Raw genomic sequence first — 22428 nt, forward strand, 5'->3', positions numbered from 1 at the left:
GTGTCCCTGGTACCCAGACACCGCCTGGGGGTCGCAGGCCTTGAGCCCTGATTCCAGTGCAGACTCATCACATTCTTGGGGGACACAGCGAACCCCGCTGCCCGCGGGCGGCCCCCTCTCTCCCCCCCCCCTCCCGATAGCCAGTGTAACGCGGGAGATGACAAAAGTTAACAAGAGCCTTTCCGCTCCGCGATGGAGGGCGGATTCAGGTGGATCTCCAGCTTCGTTCGTGGACTCAGGTGGAGACCTTCCCTTCTCCCACCACCGCATCCCCCCTCTCTGCGCGCCCCACGCCCAGCAAGGCCCAGCAAGGCTCTCCCTCCCCAGGCCCCGGGAGCCTCCACCTCCCTTTTCTCCTCTGATTTCACGACCCTTCTAAGGCTGAGAGGGATTCATCCCCCATGACTTTCAGGGTTGGGCTGGGGGCGCACTTCTCCATGTGTGTGTGTGTGTGTGTGTGTGTGTGTGTATAAAACAACAATAACAACATAGATACCCTTTTGCCCATTAAGTCACAGTTCCAAGTGAAAAGTTCACCCTATAGGTATACCCACACGTGTACACAGACATGCTGTATAAGGACATTTATTGCGATACTGTCTGCAGTAGCAAAAAAAAAACCACAAAAAATGGCAACAACCTCAAAGCCCTTCGTTACAGAACGGGTTACATCCATGACACGAGGCGCTTACTATGTGGCCGTTGAAAGGAGCCGGGGGGACTTCCGATGTCTGAGGGGAACCGTGAGGTGGGGAGAGGCAGGTACAGCATCCCACGGCGTGGGAAGTACATACACACACGTGCCCGCACACGCACAGCTGGCAGCTGGACAGACACAGGAGGCTGTCTCTGTGAGGGGGAACCCGGGCCCTCAAGGTGGGGGAGACACGCACCCTCTTGCAGTGTTTGTATTTTAAATGATATGTATGCACTTCTTAGATTTACCAGATATTAACGTTTGCAAAACTTGGGATGCTCTCATCGTGCAGACTTTCTAAGTGAAGGGTCACGGCTGTGGTCCCCACACACCAGGGTGCCGGGAGCCCCAAGGGGACCGGCAGGGTGAAATGAATGCGCATGTGCAGGCCAGGCGGGAAGGGTGCATTGGGGTGTGTTTTGAGCCAGAAGGTGGCGCTATGAGCACGGCCGGGCCCAGTCTGTGGGACGATGAGAGCTTGTGCGCCTGATCGTTGTTCCTTCAAAGCAGCCGGCCCGGAGGCTCACGCGCAGGGATCTCTGGGCATAAGACAGGGCCCAGGACTCCCGCCGGCTGGAGGGGCGGGGTAGCAGCATGCAACTCTCTGGTGGCAAAGTGTTTGCCTCCAGAGGATGCGTGTGAATCTTGGGAGCAGTCTAATGCCATTTGGCTGCAAGTCGGCTTAAAGAGTGAGCCATCAAGCGAGGCAATTCGTCTTTTAGGGAGAAAACAAGACAGGCCCGAGCCGGTCCGCTCCGTGGGGAGAGCGCCGGCCTGTGGACCAAAGGGTCCCGGGTTCGATTCCGGTCAAGGGCACTTATTTTGGTTGCAGGCTCCTCCCCGGCCCCAGCCTTCATCAGGGTGCCTGCAGGAGGCAACCGACCCACGTGTTTCTCTCTCATCGATGTTTCTCTCTGCCTCTCCCTCCTCTCTCTTCCACGCTCTCTAAAAATCAGTGGGAAAATATCCTCAGGTGGGGATTAACAAAAAACAAAAGGGGACAGAATCAAAGCAGGTGGCTGCTCTGATCTTTCTGAAAAATGGGCTGCAGACTAAGCCCCCCAAAGGATGCTCGAAAGATGGGGTGCGGGGTCCGGGTGCCCGGCGGCGGCGGCGGCGGAGGGCGGGCCGGGCGCTCAGCTCTTCTTGCGCAGCTGGTTGTACTGCGCGCGGCCCAGGATGGGCTCCATGTGGCTGGGCCGGAAGAAGCTGTCGCTGACCCTGCGCGCCTTCTCGCGGGGCACGGCCGGGAACGTGGAGCTCATCGCCGTGGGCAGGTCCCCCCTGTCCTCCAGGCCGGGCCCCCGGGCGCTGCGCAGGCTGCCGCGGTGCTGGGCCGGGCGCTGCGAGGGCTCCGAGCAGGTGGGCGCGGCCGACGCCCTTCGCTTCAGCTCCTCAATTTCCCGGAATTCGCTCTCGGGCTCCATCAGGGACAACCTGGGGAGCTGAGACCAGGCAGCCGCCTCAGGGCCCGGGTTGGTGTCGGTTTGGTCTGGCCTGGAGCCACTTGCCCACCCCCCGAGGTCCCCCCATCACCCAGGAGCAGCCAAGCAGCAGGGCACAGGCTCGGGCGGAGGGGCCTGCGGTGCAGAGGGGTGGGGGGCATTGCACGAAGGCAAGGCAGACCTTCCTGCAGTTTTTAGACCCCGGTTCCTCCTCCGGGGCCTTTCAATGGGAGGCCAGTGGCTCTCCTGACCCACCCTGGGGCCCACACGCTGCCCAGCCGAGGTCAGCGATCCCTGCCTGGTTCCGATCTGGGCCCAGGGCGAGCCCCGCCATGAGGTGACTGCCCGAGTGACCCCAGGTCCTGCAGGTGGGTGCTGAGGGGTGAGGGCCAGGCCCCGGGGACCCCCATTCTGACCGGGAGGAGGCCCCTCTATTCCCGGGGCTGGGAAGGGCCCCCGTCGGGGCCCCGAGGGCGGCGGGGCCAGCGGGTGGGACTCACCGGCACGTAGTGCACCACCGTGTCCACCACGTTGTCCGTGACCCCCTTCAGTGCGTCTGACAGCGACATGGCCCTGCTCTTGGCCTTGGCCGGGGCGGCGGCGGGGGCCGGCGTGAGGCGCAGCATTCTCCCTGCTGTGCCCAGCACGGCAGCGGGCGCCCACAGCACGGCCGAGATGGTGCCCTGCACGGCCCTCTGCAGGGTGTGCACCGCGGTGCCCAGCAGGCCCTGCGGGCGGGGCGGGGCTGCTGCCTGGGGACCGGGGACCGGTCAGGGCCCGGCCCTTCCCCTCCCCCGACCCCAGGCCTAGGGGGGAAGGGACGCGGACCCCGCTGGCTCTGGTGCTGTGTGGCCTCGGGCAGGTCGCTCGCCCTCTCTGAACCTGTCTTCACAATCTCTGCCCTGACTGTGTGCTACGGGCTGTCGGCGGGGTCCGTGCGAGAAGGGCGTGGAGGTCCTGGGGGCCGGGGCCCCTCCCTCTCACCTCGCTGAACTGCTCCTCGGCCTCCGAGTTCGAGTCCTCCTCCTTCTCCTTCTCCTTGGCCTCGTCCCCCTCGCTGTCCGTCTGGTCATCGCGCTCCGCCTCGCGGGCGCGGGCGGCGGCGGCGGCCAGGTTGTGCAGCCAGGGCACCCGCACCTCGCTCTGCCGCCGGATCACCACCTGCGAGGCCGCCGACGCTCCCCACTGGGCCAGGCTGCTCTGTGGGCAGGAGGGGAGGGGGGCCTCTGGCGTCACAGTCCCGGCAGCCAACGCGCCCCCCCTCCCCCGGGTCAGCCCCGGGGGGGGGGGGGGGGGGGGGGGACTGTCCTTAAAACTTCTCTCCGAGTGGCAAGTGACACAGAGGGCACACACCTGTGTAACCTGCCTGGGTTGCGGGCTCGATCCCCAGAGTGGGGGGCGTGCAGGAGGCAGCGGATCGATGGCTCACTCTCACCATTGGTGTTTCTCTCCCTCTCCCTCTCCCGCTCCCTCTCCCTTCCTCTCTGAAAGCAATACAAACATGTTTTCTAGAACTCCAGCCCGTCTCTGCTGAAATACGCGGAGAGATGGGGGAAGAGGGACGCTGCCCCTCCCTGGCCTAGGAAAGGGGGCTCTGCCTCAGGTGCTCGGGGTACAGATGGGAAACCTGGGAGCAGGCGGGACACGGCCCCGCTGGAGCTCCCCCTACAGGACGGAGGGTGCCTTGTTTATTTACAGGGGACACGCCCTAGGGCCTGGACAGCGGCTGGGCCTGTGTGTGTGTGTGTGTGTGTGGGGGGGGGGGGGTTTAAGGAGGGGATCTCTGCTCTCTCACAGGTGGGAGGGCCCAAATGAAGGGCGACGGGACCCAGTGGGAGAATGGGTGGTGGTGCAGGCCACCGAGCAAGGCACACCCTCAGCATGCGTCCTTAGCCCAGGCTGTGGGGAGCGGGGTGGGGGGTGGGGGGGTTTGGAGGGGGGGGGGTCAGAGCTCAGGGCACACACTCACCAGGGGCGCCACCCCAGGGATCCACATGGCCAGGGCGTGGCCCTGCTTCAGCACCTGCTTCGTGGTCTGGAGGGTGTGCTGCGAGATGGTGTTGGCCAGGTTCCCCACCCTGCTCGCGAGGCTGCGGTTGGCCTTGGGGGGCTTCTGGGCCTGCGGGCGTCCCGGCACGGGGGCTGGGGAGGAGACGCGGGGGGAGGAGGGAGAGCGGGTCAGACAGAGGTGCAGGGAGAGCTGGGCTGGGCCAGGGTCAGGGCTGCAGCTGCTGTCCCAGCTCCGCGGGCTCATGGGGACCCGGGGACCCCACTTTCCCCCCCCCGCATGCAAATGGGCGCATCAGAAACCCCGCGGGGTCTCCCCTGCTCCGGAGCAGGGGCTGGATGGGCCTTTGCCCACTTTGCTCATTCCCAGGAGCCAACTCGCCCCCCCAGGGAGGGACTAGTAGCCCCCGTGGGCGGGTACCTGACTCGTCCTTGGCCGGAGGGATGAGGAACTCCACCACCTTCTCCATGCCGCCCACGGCCAGGTCGGCGCCGCCCGAGGCCAGCCGGCCCACGCGGGTCTTGGCGGCGTACTCCGCAGTGTCCTTGGCCACCCCCAGGGCCAGCTCGCAGCTGGCCAGGGCGGCGCCCAGGACCTTGTCGGACGTGCTGGAGATGGGCACGCTGATGCTGTTCCGGGCGCTGCGGAGGCGGGTGGAGATGGTGCCCTTCAGCTCGGAGGCGATCTGGGGGGTAGGGGGTGGGGAGGAGGGTCAGGTACGTGCAAGGCCCAGGGCAGCCCGGCCGGCGTGGCTCAGTGGCGGAGCATCGACCTAGGAACCAGGAGCTCACGGTTCGATTCCCGGTCAGGGCACCTGCCCGGGTTGCAGGCTTGATCCCCAGTGTGGGGGCGTGCAGGAGGCAGCCGATCCATGATTCTCATCATTGATGTTTCTCTCTCTCTCTCCCTTCCTCTCTGAAATCAATTTTTAAAAAATATTTAAAAAATATATATTTTAGCCAAAACCGGTTTGGCTCAGTGAATAGAGAGTCGGCCTGCGGACCAAAAGGTCCCAGGTTCGATTCCGGTCAAGGGCATGTACCTTGGTTGCGGGCACATCCCCAGTGGGGGGTGTGCAAGAGGCAGCTGGTCAATGTTTCTCTCTCATCGACGTTTCTAGCTCTCTCTCTCTCCCTTCCTCTCTGTAAAATATCAATAAAATATATTAAAATATATATATATATATATATATTTTTTTTTTTTTGACATAAAAATATGTCCTGATGCCCTGTGCACACACTCCCGGTCACGGCATCCAGGGCCTGCCCCCCCGCCCGCCCCGCCCCGGAGAGAAGAGAGAGGGGCTCACCTTTTCAGGGGGGTACTGCAGGGCCGGGATCTTCTCCTCCAGGTGGTCCAGGCCTCGGCAGGCCAGCTCATTGGCAGCTGTGACTGGAAGCAAAAGGCCGAGGTGGGGTGCTCCCTCCTGGCACTGTGACAACCTCGCTGGGGGCCTCTGTGCCCAGCAAGGTGCCTGGAGCCCTCAGATCTCCCCCTCCCATCCACACACACACACACACACACACACCCCGCGTCCCTGCTCCCTCCCGAGCATCACGGAGCCCAAGGGCCTCTGCTGCCCCCACGTGTCAAGAGCTGGTACCACCAGCAGCTGGGCCCGAGGGCTTCCCTGACCTCCGCTCAGCCCTGGCAGGCCAGCCTGGTGCCCGGTGCCCCTGCCTCCGTGCCGGGCTCTGCTTGTTCCTGTGGCTGCATCTGGAGCCGCAGCGGGTGTCTGACCCGCCACGGGGCCCGCTCCCACCACCGCCCACAGCTCTGCCCATGCCTCCTGCCAATTGCTTGGCCCTAGGAGAATGCCAGCTGGGCATCTATGGACGAGAAGAGCAGTATCTATATCCAGCTCTGCATCCCCATAGCTCTGTCATCCATGTCTACAGGTGAGAAGGCTCTGCACCGAGTCAGACACACATGCAAGCAGACAGAGCAGCAAGCTGGGAGACCACAGACAGACGGGCGGGTGGACACACAGACGGGCAGGCGGGCAGGTGGGCAGGCAGGGAGGGAGGGAGCATGCGCGAGGCAGCGGGCGGCCCGCGGGCCACGAGGACTCACACTGGGTGGACAGCCTGCGGACCACGGGCTCCATGCTCCAGGCGGCCAGGCTGCTGGCGCCCTGCACGCCCTTCTCGTAGGCGTTGCACACGGACGCCACCAGCGGGTGGGCCTCCTTGGTGCTGGTGTAGGTCTTCTGCACGCACTCACACGTGCCGCTCACCACGGGCAGCTGCAGGACGCGCTGCAGCACGTTCTCCTGCTCCTGGCGTGGGAGGGAGACGGGCAGAGGCCTGGGAGTGGCCCCACCTCCCTCTCCTGCCCCCGCGCCCCCCTAAGGCAGCCCCAGGGCCCCAGAGCCCGATGGTGAGGCCGGCGGGGGTCTCAGTGGTCTCTGCGCCCCCCCACAGGGAAACGGGCCACAGCCCAGCTCTGCAGGGCTCCAGGGGCGTGGCGCCCCCTCCCACCAGGCTCCAGCCCACCCACTGACACTGTCAGGCACAGAGCTTCTGTCCATCTCGACTTGGGGGCTTTATCTAGATGCTAGAGGCCTGGTGTATGAAATTCGTGCACTGGGGGGCTAACCCTCAGCCTAGAGGCCTGGTGCACGAAATTTGTGCACTGGGGGGGCGGACCCTCAGCCTAGAGGCCTGGTGCACGAAATTCGTGCACTGGGGGGGGGGGGTGGTCCCTCAGCCTAGAGGCCTGGTGCACGGAATTTGTGCACTGGGGGGCGGACCCTCAGCCTAGAGGCCGGTGCACAAAATTGGTGCACTGAAGGGGGGGGTCCCTCAGCCTCGCCTGCACCCTCTCGCAGTCCGAGAGCCCATGGGGGCAGTCGGATATCCTTAGCATTGCCACAGAGGCGGGGAGAGGCTCCTGGCACCACCGTTGTGCTCGCCAGCCATGAGCCGGCTTAGGGCTTTTGGCTGAGCCGAGCTCACCAGGGGCGGCTCCTGTGCTGGGCATCTGCCCCCTGGTGAGCGAGCGTCACAGCAACTGGTCATCCCGCCGTTCAGTCGGTTTGCAAATTAGCCTTGTATTTTATAGGATTTCTCACCCTGGCTGGTTTGGCTCAGTGGATAGAGCAGGCTGAAGGGTCCTGGGTTTGATTCCTGGTCAAGGGCACATGCCCAGATTGCAGGCTCGATCCCCAGTAGGGGGCATGCAGGAAGCAGCCGATCTGTGTTTCTCTCTCATCATTGATGTTTCTCTCTCTCTCTCTCCCTCTCCCTTCCTCCCTGAAACCAATATATATATATTTTTTTTCTTAAAATATATTTTTATTGATTTTTTTTACAGAGAGGAAGAGAGAGAGATAGAGAGCCAGAAACACTGATCAGCTGCCTCTCGCACACCCCCCACCGGGATGCGCCCGCAACCAAGGCACATGCCCTTGACCGGAATCGAACCTGAGACCTTTCAGTCCGCAGGCCGACGCACTACCCACTGAACCAAACTGGTTTCGGCAATAAAAATATATATTTTTTTTAAAAAAGGGAAAGATGAAAGGTCCCCAGCTCTGAATCGCTGAGGACCTCTGAATTGCATTTGCCACAGGTACGAGGTTCTGCGGGGAGACGAACACCCAGCCGTGTCCGCGGGTAGGAGGCTGAGCGAAAGGCCCACCAAAGAGCTGTGTGCGGCCACTAAACCCAGGCCACAGTGTCTGAGCTCCTGTCCTGCAGATGAGTTCGAAATCTGAACCAGAAAAAAGTTTCTGACTGCAAACAGCCAACATCTTTAATGCTTCGGACAGAGTCCTCAGGGGTTCTTAGAGGCCCGTGGTCGGCAAACTCATTAGTCAGCAGAGCCAAACCATCAACAGCACAGCGATTGCAATTTCTTTGGAGAGCCACATTTTTTAAACTTCAACTTCTTCTGACGCCACTTCTTCAACACAGACTCGCCCAGGCCGTGGTATTTTGTGGAAGAGCCACACTCAAGGGGCCAAAGAGCCGCAGGTGGCTCGCGAGCCGCGATTTGCCGACCACGGGGCTAGAAGCATCTTGCTCCATGTCCCCCTGGCCGCCCCTCGAGGCTCCCTCCTCGGCCCGGGATACCCCCACCGCACGGACACACCCAGGCTACTTACAGGGCAGTCTCCGTCCATCAAGGGGGGGCTCTTGTTCACGGCCATCGTAGCTCCTCACGCTGCAAAGCAGAAGGCCCCGGCGCATCAGCAAACCCGCAGCTGCGGGCGCCCAGGGTCCGTCCCTCCCTCTCGGGCCGCCAGCGGGGCCCAGACTGCCCGGGGACTGGGGTGCCCTGAACAGGAGGCCCTAGGCCGGAGGGCGGATAAGACAGACAAGCAGCCACTCCTGGGGGTCCCGCCAGGATGAGGTGCCCCGGCCCCCAGCTTCTCAAGACTGGCGTTTCTGCCCTGATCAGTTTGGCTCAGTGGATAGAGAGTCGGCCTGCGGACTCAAGGGTCCCAGGTTCGATTCCGGTCAGGGGCATGTACCTTGGTTGCGGGCACATCCCCGGTGGGGGGTGTGCAGGAGGCAGCTAGTCGATGTTTCTCTCTCATCGATGTTTCTAGCTCTCTCTCCCTCTTCCTTACTCTCTATAAAAATTTAATAAAATATATTAAAAAAAAAAAAAAAAAAAAAGACTGGCATTTCTGCTGGTTGTGGTGGCCCGGGAGGTCCCGGGTTCGACTCCCAGTCAGGGCACATGCCTGGGTTGCGGGCTCGATCCCCAGGAAGGGGCTTGCAGGAGGCAGCCGATTCATGAATCTCTTTCATTATTGATATTTCTCTCTCTCCCCCTTTCTCTCTAAAATCAATAAAAATATATTTTTTTTTAAAAAAAGAAAAAGATTGGTGTTTCTTACAAGGATGCAGCATAAGAAGTAAAAAACCAAGGTCACTTTAAGAGTTAAGAGGTTCGGCCCTTAAGAGGTGTGCAGGAGGCAGCTGATCGATGTTTCTCTCTCATCAATATTTCTAACTCTCTATCCTCTCCCTTCCTCTCTGTAAAAAAAAAAAAAAAAAACCACAATAAAATATATTTAAAAAAAAAAAAGTTAAGATGTTCATCCCTGGCCGAGTGACTCGGTTGGCTGGGCATCATCCATACATCCGAAGGTTGCTGGTTCGATTCCCGGTCAGGGCACATGCCCGGGTTGAGGGCTTGGTCCCCATTAGGGGTGTGCAGGAGGCAGCTGATCCATGTCTCCCTCTCTCCTTCTAACATTAATAAAATCCTATTTCTTAACAAAGGGAAGGTTTTGCACTCATTCACTCCTCCCCTCTGCACTCAACCAGGCGAGAAAGGAGTCGCTCTGAAAACCAGCTACTTCTGACTGCGTTCTGGAAGAGCCGACGACCCCAGACTATCGAATCTACGCTCTCGGTCATTCACCCGGCGAATTCCCAGGAGACCCCGACCCTCCACGTCTTCCCTCGGACCCTCAGAGACCAACCAGGTAAGGCAGGCGAGGCAGGTGATCCCGGGACCCCCACACTCACTCCGGCTGACGCCTCCTCTGTCCCAGAGCCCCGGCTGCAGTGTCTCCGCCGACAGACACGATCCGGGTCGCTCCGAGGAGTCTTGGGCAATGCTGCTGACACCTCCCAGCTGGAGGAGGGCAGAGGGGAGAAAGCTTAGTCAGTCCGTTGCCGTGGTTACTGGACCCAGGGTCCCCCCCCCGGGGATACCCTAACTTCTGTAGGATGGAGCCAAGTAGGAGGGAGGTAGATGGCAGAGCTGAAAGGGGACCCAGGCTCAGAGCACTCATGATTCTAGAGCTTTCCATCCTTTCTGTAACAGGTCTCTGGCCCCCCCAGTTCTCAAAATCCGGTTTTTTCCAGACGGAAGGTGTGGGGGGGTACGTGTCATTAAACGTGGGAGCTCTGAAGTTCCATAACTTTTCGCTCCTCTCCCACAGAAGGTTCTGCATAAATTTATTATTAGCATCAGAGGGAATGTCTTTAAAAATTTGTGTTGATTTCAGAGCGGGAGGGAGAGGATGAGAGAGAGAGAAACAACAATGATGAGAATCATAGATGGGTTGCCTCCTGCACATTCCTCCACTGGGGATGGAGCCTACAAGCCGGACACGAGCCCTTGACTGGAATCGAACCTGGAACCCTTCAGTCCGCAGGCGGATGCTCTACCCACTGAGCCACACCGGCTAGGGTTCTCAGTGAGGAAGGGAACCCAAGCTGGGGTGGACTCGCTGACAGTCCAGCCTTTGCAGGAGCAGGTTCATTCCTACTTTTGAAGGAAATTTCTTTCTTTTTTTTCTTTTTAAATATATTTTATTGACTTTTTTTTACAGAGAGGAAGGGAAAGGAATAGAGAATTAGAAACATCAATGAGAGAGCTGCCTCCTGCACACCTCCCACTGGGGAAGTGCCCGCAACCAAGGTACATGCCCTTGACCGGAATTGAACCTGGAACCCTTCAGTCCTCAGGCCGCCGCTCTACCCACTGACCCACACCGGTCAGGTCTCCAGAAAATTTCTTGAACTCCACCTGCTCTAAGATGCCACCAGAACATGCTGATAGAGAGCCACCTGATCCTGTCACTGATTAGCAACCAAGAACCATGGCCTAACACCCCTGCCTTAGCCACGAGTCAGGCTAAGCCCGAGGCCCGGTTCCTGGCTGCAAATGATGGGGGGATCTGCCGAAACCGGTTTGGCTCAGTGGATAGGGCCTCAGCCTGTGGACTCAAGGGTCCGGGGTTCAATTCCGGTCAAGGGCATGTACCTTGGTTGCGGGCACATCCCCAATAGGGGGTGTGCAAGAGGCAGCTGATCGATGTTTCTCTCTCATTGATGTTTCTAACTCTCTATCCCTCTCTCTTCCTCTCTGTAAAAAATCAATAAAATAGCCGAAACCGGTTTGGCTCAGTGGTAGAGCGTTGGTCTGCGGACTGAAAGGTCCCAGGTTCGATTCCAGTCAAGGGCATATACCTTGGATGCGGACGCATCCCCAGTGGGGGATGTGCAGGAGGCAGCTGGTCGATGTTTCTCTCTCATCGACGTTTCTGGCTCTCTATCTCTCTCCTACTCTCTTTAAAAAAATCAATAAAATATATTTTTTTAAAAATCAATAAAATATATATTTTTTAAAATGATGGAGGGATCTGGTGCGAGCCACGCATGGGTGTTTAGGCTGAGGACCTCTTAATGAAAACGGACAGGAGCAGAACAATGCTGACTTCCCTGCTGCTGGTGGAACTGGATCTATTGTTTTCTCTAGATTGTGTGCCGAGGGCAGTGGAGGAGGCGGAGGGTTGGGCCCGGCCTGCGAACCAGAAGGTCACAGGTTCGCTTCCCCGTCAGGGCACATTGGCTGGGCTCCATCCCCAGTGAGGGGCGTGCAGGAGGCAGCCGATCCATGATTCTCATCGTTGATGTTTCTGTCTCTCCCTCCCTCTCCCTTCCTCTCTGAAGTCAATAATTTTTTTTTTATTTATTTTTTTTAAAAAGAGATAGAGGTAGCCGAAACTGGTTTGGCTCAGTGGATAGGGCCTCAGCCTGTGGACTCAAGGATCCGGGGTTCAATTCCGGTCAAGGCATGAACCTTGGTTGCAGGCACATCCCCAGTAAGGGGCGTGCAGGAGGCAGCTGATTGATGTTTCTCTCTCATTAATGTTTCTGACTCTTTGTCCCTCTCTCTTTCTCTCTGTAAAAAATCAATATAATATATTTTTAAAAAAGAGAGAGAAAGAGAGAGGGGCAGAGGGTGGGGAAAAACGGAGCTCTAGGATAGATCCTTACAGTCCAGTCTGTACCTGTGAGACAATAAAGCAGGAACTGGGAGGGGAAGGGAGAGTAGAGCTGGAAGTCCTATTTGACATGTTCACTACTTATGGGTCCGACCCAGACTTCAAGAATGAAGTGGGTAATAGGGGGGGGGGTGACCCGGGGTGTGTCTAAGGCATGCCCTCTGCCCTCGGGAGGGTTCAGGACCATAGCCAGGGGCTGTGTCTGGAGAGCAAGCCGGCCAAAGGGCAGCCACAGCTGCGGGCCAGCGGGAGGAGTGGCTGCGGGCCAGAGGGAGGAGAGGGCGCTGGGCCCGGAGCTGCTGGCATGGCTGGTCCTCTGGCCGGGCTGCCGGGAGGCCGGGCTGTGGGTGAGAGGGGAGCGGGGTGAAAGGGCCAGGGGAGGCCCCTGGGAAGGGTCCGCTTTCCGGCAGCAGCTTCAAGGACACCGTTACCTTCTACCCCCATCTGTCTGCCAGCCCCCGCCATGCCCACCACACACACCACCACACACACCACCACACAGGCACAGGGACCTTGCCACCTGTGCACAGCGGGTCCCAGAACCAGGCCAGGCACTCAGATGCTCACCCCTGAATGCATTTCTGTTTTTAAAATATTTTTTACAGAGAGGAGGATAGAGGGACAGAGAGTTAGAAACATCGATGAGAGAGAATCATCGACCAGCTGCCTCCTCCTGCACACCCCCTACCGGGGATGTGCCCGCAACCAAGGTACGTGCCCTTGACCGGAATCGAACCTGGGACCTTTCGGTCCGCAGGCCGATGCTCTATCCACTGAGCCACACTGGTTTCGGTCCTGAATGCATTTCTCGGGCAATGGGTTCAGTGGGGAAGGTGCTGGCTGTACATTTATCAGGAGCGTCTTGCTTTTTGAGTCACTCCTGAATGTGGAGGCTCGGAGGTGGGGGTGTGAGTTAAACAGGTGCACAGGGAAGGAGGTACCAGGACACACATGTTCTAGAAGAGGCACACTCCCCAGACTCCCCACCACCTGCTCTAACTTGGCCAGGACAAAAAAGTACCGCCATGAGCCCGGCTGGTGTGGCTCAGTGGTTGAGCACTGACCTATGAACTAGGAGATCGCGGTTCGATTCCCCGTCAGGGCACATGCCCGGGTTGGGGATTCGATCCCTGGTGAGGGGCACTTCTCTCTCATCATTGAGATGTCTTTCTATCTCCCTCTCCCGTCGTCTCTGAAATCAATATAAAAAAAAAAATATTTGAAAAAGGAAAAGACACAGTACCACCACGACACCACTGTAACGTGCCTCCGGTAGAAGCAAAACCCCACCTTCGGGGCGGACAGAGGACCTCGCCTGGGTAGCAGCCAGATGAGAGCATCGTTGAACCTCTAGCGACTCAGTCCTCGTTCACACGTCTAAGTCCCTCGTCACCGTCATCCTCGGCGGGGGTTCCAGGCCAGAGCCCACGCCGCCAGCTCACTGCGCAGACTCCGCTGAAGGTCGTCTCGGGATCGCCTTCTTTTAAACGCTTCGGCAGAGACCGGTGTGGCTCAGTGGATAGAGCGGTGGCCTGCGGACTGAAAGATCCCGGATTCGATTCCGGTCAAGGGCATGTGCCTTGGTTGCGGGCACATCCCCAGTGGGGGGGGGGGGGGTGCAGGAGGCAGCTGGTTGATGTTTCTCTCATCATCGATGTTTCTAGCTCTCTATCCCTCTGCCTTCCTCTCTGTAAAAAGTCAATAAATTAAAAAAGATAATAATAATAAATATAAATAAATGCTTCGCCATGCCCACAAAACACTCACAGACACAGTCAGTTTTGTCTAGAAATTTAATTGCACATATTTAATCTATTACAGTAAAGGATCTGGACAAAGTATCAAGAGTGGTTTAACCATTTTATGTGCCCTGATCTAGCAGCTTTCACATCTCTGAAAATCCCCACAAGGTTTATTCTCGAATCCTGAATCTTGATGGCTTTAAAAATAAAGAGCCAAGCCGAAACCGGTTTGGCTCAGTGGATAGAGCGTCGGCCTACGGACCGAAAGGTTCTAGGTTCGATTCCGGTCAAGGGCACGTACCTTGGTTGGGGGCACATCCCCAGTAGGGGGTGTGCAAGAGGCAGCTGATCGATGTTTCTCTCTCGTCGATGTTCCTAACTCTCTATCCCTCTCTGTAAAAAATCAATAAAATATATTTAAAAAAAATAAAGAGCCAAGAACCTGAGCCTGCTTCTAAGAAGCTCAATCACAAGCTTAGCTCTGCGATCACAGAAAAACCCGACACCAAGATGGGAAGTAGGAACACGTGTTAAGCGGCCTCTCCTTCACTAAAGCTACGGCTCCGTCTTCCTCCCAGCCCCCCTCATATACGGAGCGTGACCGATCACAGAAAACGGCAACCCTCCGACATTCAGAGTCCTTTGTGACACTTCGTTGCATCAACTCATGTGGAAATGTCCAAACTGTCATACGGCTCTCAATAAAACAATCTTGCTGACAAGTCTGAATACACAGGGAGCCCCCCAAAAAATGTAACTACACAGCAACAGCTCAATTTTGAGAATAAGTTGAATTTTAATCAACACTGCTTTTGTAATTATTCAAAGTGTGTGTATACATTTCTAGGGGGGTGGGGAGGGGGCACCCTATAGTTTGAATTTTTGGAGAAAATGGAAACCACTGACCAACACAGATTCTCAGAAAGGCTTCTTGCACCGGATTCCGAGTCTCCCACCAGACGGCACTGGATTCTTGCACCAGATTCTGCCTCCACCCAGACGGCAGCGAGCTGTCATGGAGGCGAGGCGATGAGTAATTCGGGGTCCCGGGTCCGGCTCTCGCGCTCGGGCCTGAGTGGCCTTGGACTGGCAGGCAGAGGAGTGAGGTTCTGGATGGCTTTCTTTAAACCTCGTGTCCTCCTGTGTCACAGGCTACCCCGGGGTGACCTCCCACGTCCTTTTTGCCTCGAGTTCTCTCTAAGTGCTTGGTCACTGCGCTACCTCGGACACAACTGATACCTTGGAGGTGCCTGGTGCCTTTCTGATCCCACTTCCGGACAGGAGGACAGGGGCAGCGATTCCGAGGCTGTTAGCCCAGCTCCCCGCATCCCGGTGGGCTCTATGGAGGAAGGGGCCTCCGCTGGATCTGAGGGCTGTGAGGCGGCACAGCCCAAACATGACTGCGTGTTAGCGCTCACTTATTAGCTTGGACCTTTACAAGTTTCTTTTCTCCCCATGTTTATTCGTTCAGCGAACACAAGCTCCTACTGTGTGCAGAAGAGAGGCCCAGTGAATGTCAGACGAAGGGAAAATACTCAGGAACTCAGAAGTCATCGCAGCACTCCAAAAAAAAAAACATGTACATCCTCATGCGCCCCCCTCCTCCGTCCTTGGCCCGACCTCTGCTCGCGCTCCAGGCCGCTTGAGTGCTCACGGTCCGTGCCGATTGCAAACGTCCATCCCCCGCCCCCGCCCCGGGAGGTGCCCGTCCTCAGCCCGGAGCTGCCTCAGTGGATCTTCAGCTTCAGGTGGGGCCAGGCCACCGTGATGATCCCGGCCACGGAGGACACCAGCCCGCCGAGGCCAATGACGCCGGGGTTGGACTTGTAGATGCCCAGCTGGTCCAGCGGGTTCAGGATGTCACAGAGGTTCTTCACCGTGTCCAGGAGCAACGGGGGATGCCTCCGCAGCGACCGGAACAGGAGCAGGAGGAAGGACTGGAGCCATTCGGTCTCCTCGTCGGCCACGCTGTGCCCCAGGGGATCCCGGGAGAGCGCCTCGTCCCTCCGGGCCTTGTCCCGCGCGGCCCGCTCCATCTGCAGGGAGATCTCGTACAGGTCCCTGGCCAGGCTCAGCAGGAGCGAGCAGCAGTAGTAGCGGGCGGCCCACATCCGCCATTTCTCCTTGTTGATGCCGGAGCTGAGGCCGACGCTCCTCGCCCACAGGACGGTGTCGCAGACGAAGTAGACCACGCGGTTCAGGTTGGCCAGGGTCAGGCACAGGCGGGGCACCAGGTCCGTGGCGTGGATGCTCTGCTGAGTGGCCTGCACTGCGTGGACCACGTTGCCCAGCCTGAACCCTGCAAGAACCCACGGCAGCAAAACGGTTATTTAGCTGTGCCAGGGAGAGGCTAGCGGCAGGTCTCAGACACCTAACATGATCCCAGCCCTGGCCGGTGTGGCTCAGTGGACAGAGCGTCAGCCTGAGGACCCAAGGGCTGGGTTTGATTCTGGTCAAGGGCATGTAGGCTCCTCCCTGGCCTGGGCCCTGGTCGGGGTTCATGCAGGAGGCAACCAATGGATGTGTCTCTCTCACATCGATGTTTCTCTCTGACTCTCCCTCTCTCTTCCACTCTCCCTAAAAAAATCAATGGAAAAATATCCTCGGGTGAGGATTAACACAAATGGACAAACAAATAAAATGACTCCGGAAGGCACGGTCTGTGGCTCCGGGACTTTCCTGCCTCCATTACAATCCCGGGCACTGGAGGTCAGGCAGAGTGTGCACTGTCCATCTGCCCGGGACCAGACTCTATGGCAGGGGTCCTCAAACTTTTTAAAGTGGGGGCCAGATCACGGTCCCTCAGAGAGCTGGAGGGCCGGACTATATGAACTACTAATCCCTACTGTAACACCTCGGCTGCGCTCACTGCCCAAAAAACCTGGCGGGCCGGATCAGACTTCCCTGGGGGCCGCATGTGGCCCGCGAGCCGTAGTTTGAAGACCCCTGGTATGGAAACGTCACCTCCAGATGCAGCATTCTTCTGGAGAGTCTGGGGCCCTGCATTTTATTTACTTTCCACACAGAAGATTGCTTTGAAAACAACACCATTATCAATTTTGCCATTTCTCTGGTCCAACCCCCTTCGGCTCCTACTGTCAAGACAAAGTAAATAACCGGCTCAGTGGTTGAGCATTGACCTTTGAACCAGGAGGTCACAGTTCAGGGCATATGTCCGAGTTGCTGGCTTGATCCCCAGTAGGGGGCGTGCAGGAGGCAGCTGATCAATGATTCTCTTTCATCTTTGATGCTTCTATCTCTCCTCTTTTCCTCTCTGAAATTAATAAAAATATATTTTTAAAAAATTATAGGGTTAGGGTTAGGGTAAGAAAAATAAAGATAAAAAATAAATAAATATTAAAAAAAGAGATTTAAAAAATGGTAGGATTTAGTGTATAGGACAACTAGTAAGTAATATTGTCATATATGACTCCTAGTGAATTAAATCAACCACTGCAAGACATGCCTTTATCTGAGCCTGTAATTAATTCCATCAGTCAGGGATTTATCAATCATATATTTACGCATCTGTCAATACTCAGTATATATTATTATCCTAAACACTATGGAGGGTAACCAAAGAAGAACTTTCCTTAAAGAACTGTATCCTAGACTCAGCAAATGCTCCGAAGTAGCTTCCCCCAGGAAACTTAGAATCTCCGAAGAATGTTCGGTATCACATCTTATCAAAGGGAACACAGGACCCAGAGCTCAACGGATAATCCCGGGTTCCATTCCGCCTCTTGCACTAAAAGACTGAGTGACCTTGGGCAAGTCATTTCTGGACCTCAGAGACGGGTGACCTGCCAAGGGCCTCTGAGCCCCAGCACCCTGAAGAACCGGAGAACGTCCATCTTGCTCTCCCGAGCCACCGGGAAAAGCTCACCCTACCCTGCCCTTCCTTCTTGAACGACGACGTTCAGTCTTCTCTTGTCAAACCAGTTTTCTCGCTGATCCTCCAACACAACTGTTTGCTCTTAAGAGTCTGAGTCCTCCCTGGAGCTAACCACCTCCAAGACGCTCTCCTTCCTCCTCTGTGCTAGCCACGCCCCCAGCCCACCGCCTCAGGCCAGCTTCCCCGTCCTCCTCCCCCCCCCCACCACATCTGGCACCAAATCTAATAGCGTTCTCACACCGCGTGATCTCCGTGCTCCCAAAGAGCTCGGGTCCTGCCTCCGGGAGGTCGGCGCTCACAGATAATTGCACAACAGCTGATTTCCACATTTCCTCTGGGTCCCTGCTCACCTGCCGCGGCCACTCCTGGCTCTCCCCGGAAGGCCGGGCGTTGGCCACAGGACTGTTAGCGGAAAGACAGGTTTCCCACTACGCCTTACTGGCCGAGTGAACTAAGTGAGCGTGAGACACCTGACTTCGCTGTTTGCCTTGGACGTGAAACCATGCCACAGTTGGTCTGAGAGAACGTATCCGCCCCTGGCTGGTTTGGCTCAGTGGACAGAGCGTCGGCCTGTGGACTGGAGGGTCCCAGGTTCGATTCCGGTCAAGGACACATGCCCAGGTTGTGGGTTCGATCCTCAGGAGGCGGCGGGAAGGAGGCAGCCAATCAATGATTCTCTCTCATCATCGATGTTTCTCTCTCTCTCTCTCCCTCTCCCTTCCTCTCTGAAATCAATATATGTATGTATTATATAAAACGACTCTGTCCATTTCCTCTAGCAATCCCTCTAGAGAAGAGGGAAGAGGCAGAGGGTCCAGGATGCAGCTATTCTGTTCTTCCAGAGAATACAAGGGGCTCCAGGAGTTCGAGCTCCTGCCCAAACATATGGTGATTCTAAGAACCAAAGGTGAACCAGCCCTAGCTGGTTTGGCTCAGTGGATAGAGCACTGGCCTGCGGACTGATGGGTTCTGGGTTCGATTCCGGTCAAGAGCACATGCCCGGGTTGTGGGCTCGATCCCCCACGCCAGTAGGGGGCGTGCAGGAGGCAGGTTCTCTCTCATCGTTGATGTGTGTCTCTTTCTCTCACTCTCTCTCTCTCTTCCTCTCTGAAATCAATAAAAATATATTTGAAAAATGAATAAATACAGGTGAGCCATCACGGTGTGTGCCCCACGGGTTGTGGCTGACCGGAAAGATGTGGAGGAGCACCGACTGGGAGCACTGCACGTGTCTGTGAATGGTCCGAGGAGCAAAACGGTCCCCTTGTGGGGCCTTGTCATTCCATGAGGGCGGACCGACTGGCTGGCTTCATTAGCCAGCCTGACTAGAAAGGAACGTTCGAGAAAGTGTTTTGTGGATTACGGAGCCCGAGGGTCCACACCAGGGCCCGCCGGCCCTTGAGAACAAACAGGGTACTTACATTTGCGGCCAGTGCTCACACTAGACTCCAGTTTCTTGAGCTTCATTACCACCTTCTCTTTGTCAGCTTTGGGCTCTAACAAATACCTAAGCAACATGCATGTGTACTGAGTGGCTCTGAAACGGAAAAAATGAAAAATGAAAATGAAAAAATGAGGCGGAGGATTGGCAAACCAGATAAAACCGGATCCGTGAAGTAAGGGGAGGAGGAGCAGGCAAGGCCGCCAAGAGCAGGATTCTGCAACAGGCACTGCACGGGGCCAAAGGGGAGGATGCAATGATGGAAATGCAACTCAAAGGTGATGCAGGAGATCTCGCGAGGATGCAGAGAGCAGCCCGTCCGAGGGCCTTCTGCTGGCACAGTGGTCAACCGCACAGTAACCTCCCTTGAGCTAAGTCTGCAAAGACCCACGGTCTTTATTTTCTCAAGTCGACTGCATATTTCTAAAGTGAACTTTTTGCCACAGAGTTAACCAAGCACTTATGTGGCAGGAGTGGCTCGAACTAGAAGCCAATGAAAAGTCTAGCTGAAACCGGTGTGGCTCAGGCCTGCGGACTGAGAGGTCCCGGGTTCGATTCCGGTCAAGGGCATGGACCTTGGTTGCGGGCATATCCCCATTAGGGGGTGTGCAAGAGGCAGCTGATCAATGATTCTCTCTCATCTATGTTTCTGGCTCTCTTTCCTTCTCTCTTCCTCTCTGTAAAAAATTATAAAATATATTTTAAAAAAAGAAAAGTCTACAGTGTGACCATCGTTTGATGTTTTTTATGACTAGCATATACACACCCATGCATAACTAAGTGTAGACATGTCTTTCCAAACTAATTCGTATTGTATAGAACAGGGGTCTTCAAACTACGGCCCGCGGGCCACATGAGGACCCCTGGTATAGAAAATACAGCCAGACCCCAGTTTAAGAATACCAAACATTCAATGAAGTGATGACTGCCATGCCTACAAATAACAATGCCTTACTCACAGAAATAAAGCAAATGAGCCATTTTATGCCCCATCGTGGAACATCTGAAATGCACTTGACAGTCTATTTATGAAGTACCGTAGGTTCCTGTTTCCCATGTCCTGTAACTGTATTTGCATCCCTTTGTGCTGTAAATATTACTCTCCCTCTGGTCTAATAATTAAATCTATGTGAGACAAATGAACCAGAGAAAATAATCTAACTTAATTGCATGTGTTTCCATGGGAACTCCACGTACATGAACGGTTCAGACACAGAAAGGGAAACTGAGGTAAGGATGAGGTAGGGCGCCTTGGGGCTCGAGGGAAGGAGGTGATTCAAAGGACAATAAGATGCACGGACGTGCAATAATTAGAAGTTTGCTCTGCCCTACAGGTATGTCATAAAAGTTACTTCCGGTGACAACTCTTATTATGGACAAGGCCCCTAATTTAAATTCTTCTAGGTAGTTAAGGGGGTGGAGCAGACATTTTTCTTGAGCCTGAGGGGGGTCTCGGTTGCCTTTAGCTCAAAATAATCCACATAGCACAGAGGAACATCTTGGGGTGACTCATTCTGAACCCCTACACTCTCAAATTACAATGTCACACGTTGCCCTAGCCAGTTTGGCTCAGTGGATAGAGCGTCTGCCTGTGGACTGAAGGGTCTCGGATTTGATACTGGTCAGGGCACATGCCTGGGTTTTGGGCTTGATTCCCAGTAGGGGGTGTGCAGCAGGCAGCTGATCAATGATTCTCTCATTATTGATGTCTTTCCCTTTCCTTTCCTCTCTGGAATCAATAAAAATATATTTAAAAAATAAAAATAAAATGTAGCACGTTTTCCAAAGTGATGAAATCTCTCCCTCTCTCTTTCTCTCTCTCACACACACACACACACACCCCCACACACACACGCCCCTTAGTATGATTCGTGGCTAGAGGGCTCAAGCTGCTCACATTCTCAGATTCGGTCAAATAAGAGGAATGCGTCCAAAAACAAGGCATTCTTTTATGAATGCCAGTCTGTTCTTAGAAGCTGGAGTTGACCAAGAGGATTGGGAAATGAATCTGAGAGATTTCAGGCCTTGCTGAGTAAGTACATCCTAAGCAATTATTTCATTAGCCAGCCTCATGGATGACCCTCTGGGGGTACAATCTCAGCCCGACCCACCCTGGAAAATAAGTCTCCTTACTGGGGCCATGCTCACTGGCCTGCTTGTGTCAGCACTTTACACCCGAAAGACGAAAAGCTGTTCTATCAAACTGCAACCGTAATAGTTCTATTTTTTGTGTGTGTGTGTGGTTTTTTTTTGTTTTTTTTTTAAATATATTTTATTGATTTGGTACAGAGAGGAAAGGAGAGAGACAGCAAGTTAGAAACATTGATGAGAGAGAGTCATCGATCAGCTGCCTCTTGCACACCCCCTACAGGTGATGTGCCCGCAACCAAGGTACATGCCCTTGACCGGAATCGAACCCGGGACCCTTCAGTCAAGCCGACGCTCTATCCACTGAGCAACACCGGTTTCGGCTGTTTGTTTTTTTTAAATAAATGTGCAGCCCTAACCGGTGTGGCTCAGTGGATAGAGCATCGGCCTGCAGACTGAAGGGGTCCCAGGTTCGATTCCGGTCAAGGCCATGTACCTTGGTTTCGGGCACATCCCCAGTGGGGGGCGTGCAGGAGGCAGCTGATGGATGATTCTCTCTCATCGATGTTTCTCTCTATCCCTTTCTCTTTCTCTGTAAAAAATCAATAAAAAATATTTTTTTTAAAAAAATAAGTAAATAAAATAAAAGCATCAGGAGCTCATTGGTACGGAAACCACCTCGGGTACTGAATGCTGCTGGCAGCACAGCGAGCGCCTCCGAGGGGCGGGGCGCCGCGTTCGGCTCCCCCTCCCCCCTCCCCCCTTCCCCCCCCCCCCCCGCCCCGTTCCCACCCGGAAGGTGGAGAAGGTAACAACCCACGTTCCCGTCTCTCCATGTGCCTTTGTGCGCGGTGTGAGGCCCCCCCAAGGGCTCGGATCCTTGGACACAAAAGTCACCCCAAAGTTTCTTTAACAATCAGTGCTCGGAGAACCGTGTCCCGGGGCTGGGAGAAGGGGGCGCGCCGCCCGCCCAGCCTGACAGGCGCGGGTTCGCGGCCCGCCCCGCCGGGTTCGGGGTGACAGGCCAGACCCCAGCCCCGCCCAGAGCCGGCGGCCTGACCCCCTTCCCGGGGTGCGGGTCCGAGAAGGGGAAAGGGGGGGCAGAGGCGGCGGCACCTGCCTCACCTGAAGAGCCGGTCGCGGCCCTGCGTCTGGTTGGTGAAGCGGGTGAAGGCCTCCATGGCGCCGGCCGCCGGCCACACGGAGCCCGGCCGGGCCGCGAGCCCTCGGGGCGCCGCGGGTCCCCCGGGAGCCCGGCCTCGGACGCCGGAGGGGCAGTCTCTCTCCGCCAGCGGGGCCGGCGGGCGGCGCGAAGTGCGACTTTCTCGGACTTCCGGTCTGGACCGGAAGTTGTGG

The 22428-nt window shown here is 56.3% G+C and overlaps 2 protein-coding genes and 1 long non-coding RNA gene across 9 annotated transcripts; 1 reads left to right on the forward strand and 2 right to left on the reverse strand.

Moving 5' to 3' along the window:
- Positions 1-569: 569 nt before the first annotated feature.
- On the reverse strand, positions 570-13465 carry PLIN1 (perilipin 1). Of its 7 annotated transcripts, none has more exons than XM_084869186.1 (10): positions 13197-13465; positions 9637-9745; positions 8259-8317; positions 6224-6428; positions 5460-5542; positions 4571-4835; positions 4112-4284; positions 3127-3342; positions 2643-2870; positions 570-2160 (listed from the first exon to the last, which is right to left on the reverse strand). In XM_084869186.1, exons 3-10 carry the CDS (start codon positions 8301-8303, stop codon positions 1834-1836), a joined length of 1542 nt encoding a protein of 513 aa, XP_084725312.1. In that variant the 5' UTR covers positions 8304-8317; positions 9637-9745; positions 13197-13465; the 3' UTR covers positions 570-1833. The 7 variants fall into 7 exon arrangements, with proteins under 7 accessions (XP_084725312.1, XP_084725308.1, XP_084725306.1 ...); XM_084869182.1 differs by having other exon boundaries at positions 2643-2894; positions 9591-9745; positions 13197-13463; XM_084869180.1 differs by having other exon boundaries at positions 2643-2894; positions 13197-13462.
- Positions 13466-13681: 216 nt separating this feature from the next.
- On the reverse strand, positions 13682-22405 carry PEX11A (peroxisomal biogenesis factor 11 alpha). Its single transcript, XM_084869294.1, has 3 exons — positions 22198-22405; positions 18965-19080; positions 13682-15947 (listed from the first exon to the last, which is right to left on the reverse strand). Exons 1-3 carry the CDS (start codon positions 22251-22253, stop codon positions 15376-15378), a joined length of 744 nt encoding a protein of 247 aa, XP_084725420.1. The 5' UTR covers positions 22254-22405; the 3' UTR covers positions 13682-15375.
- On the forward strand, positions 19516-20753 carry LOC311614494. Its single transcript, XR_014793681.1, has 2 exons — positions 19516-19810; positions 19866-20753. It is a non-coding gene; the product is annotated as an uncharacterized lncRNA (long non-coding RNA).
- Positions 22406-22428: the final 23 nt, after the last annotated feature.

This window comes from Pipistrellus hanaki (assembly GCF_964339955.1).
Source record: "Pipistrellus hanaki genome assembly, chromosome: 21".
Taxonomy (NCBI): Eukaryota; Metazoa; Chordata; class Mammalia; order Chiroptera; family Vespertilionidae; genus Pipistrellus; species Pipistrellus hanaki.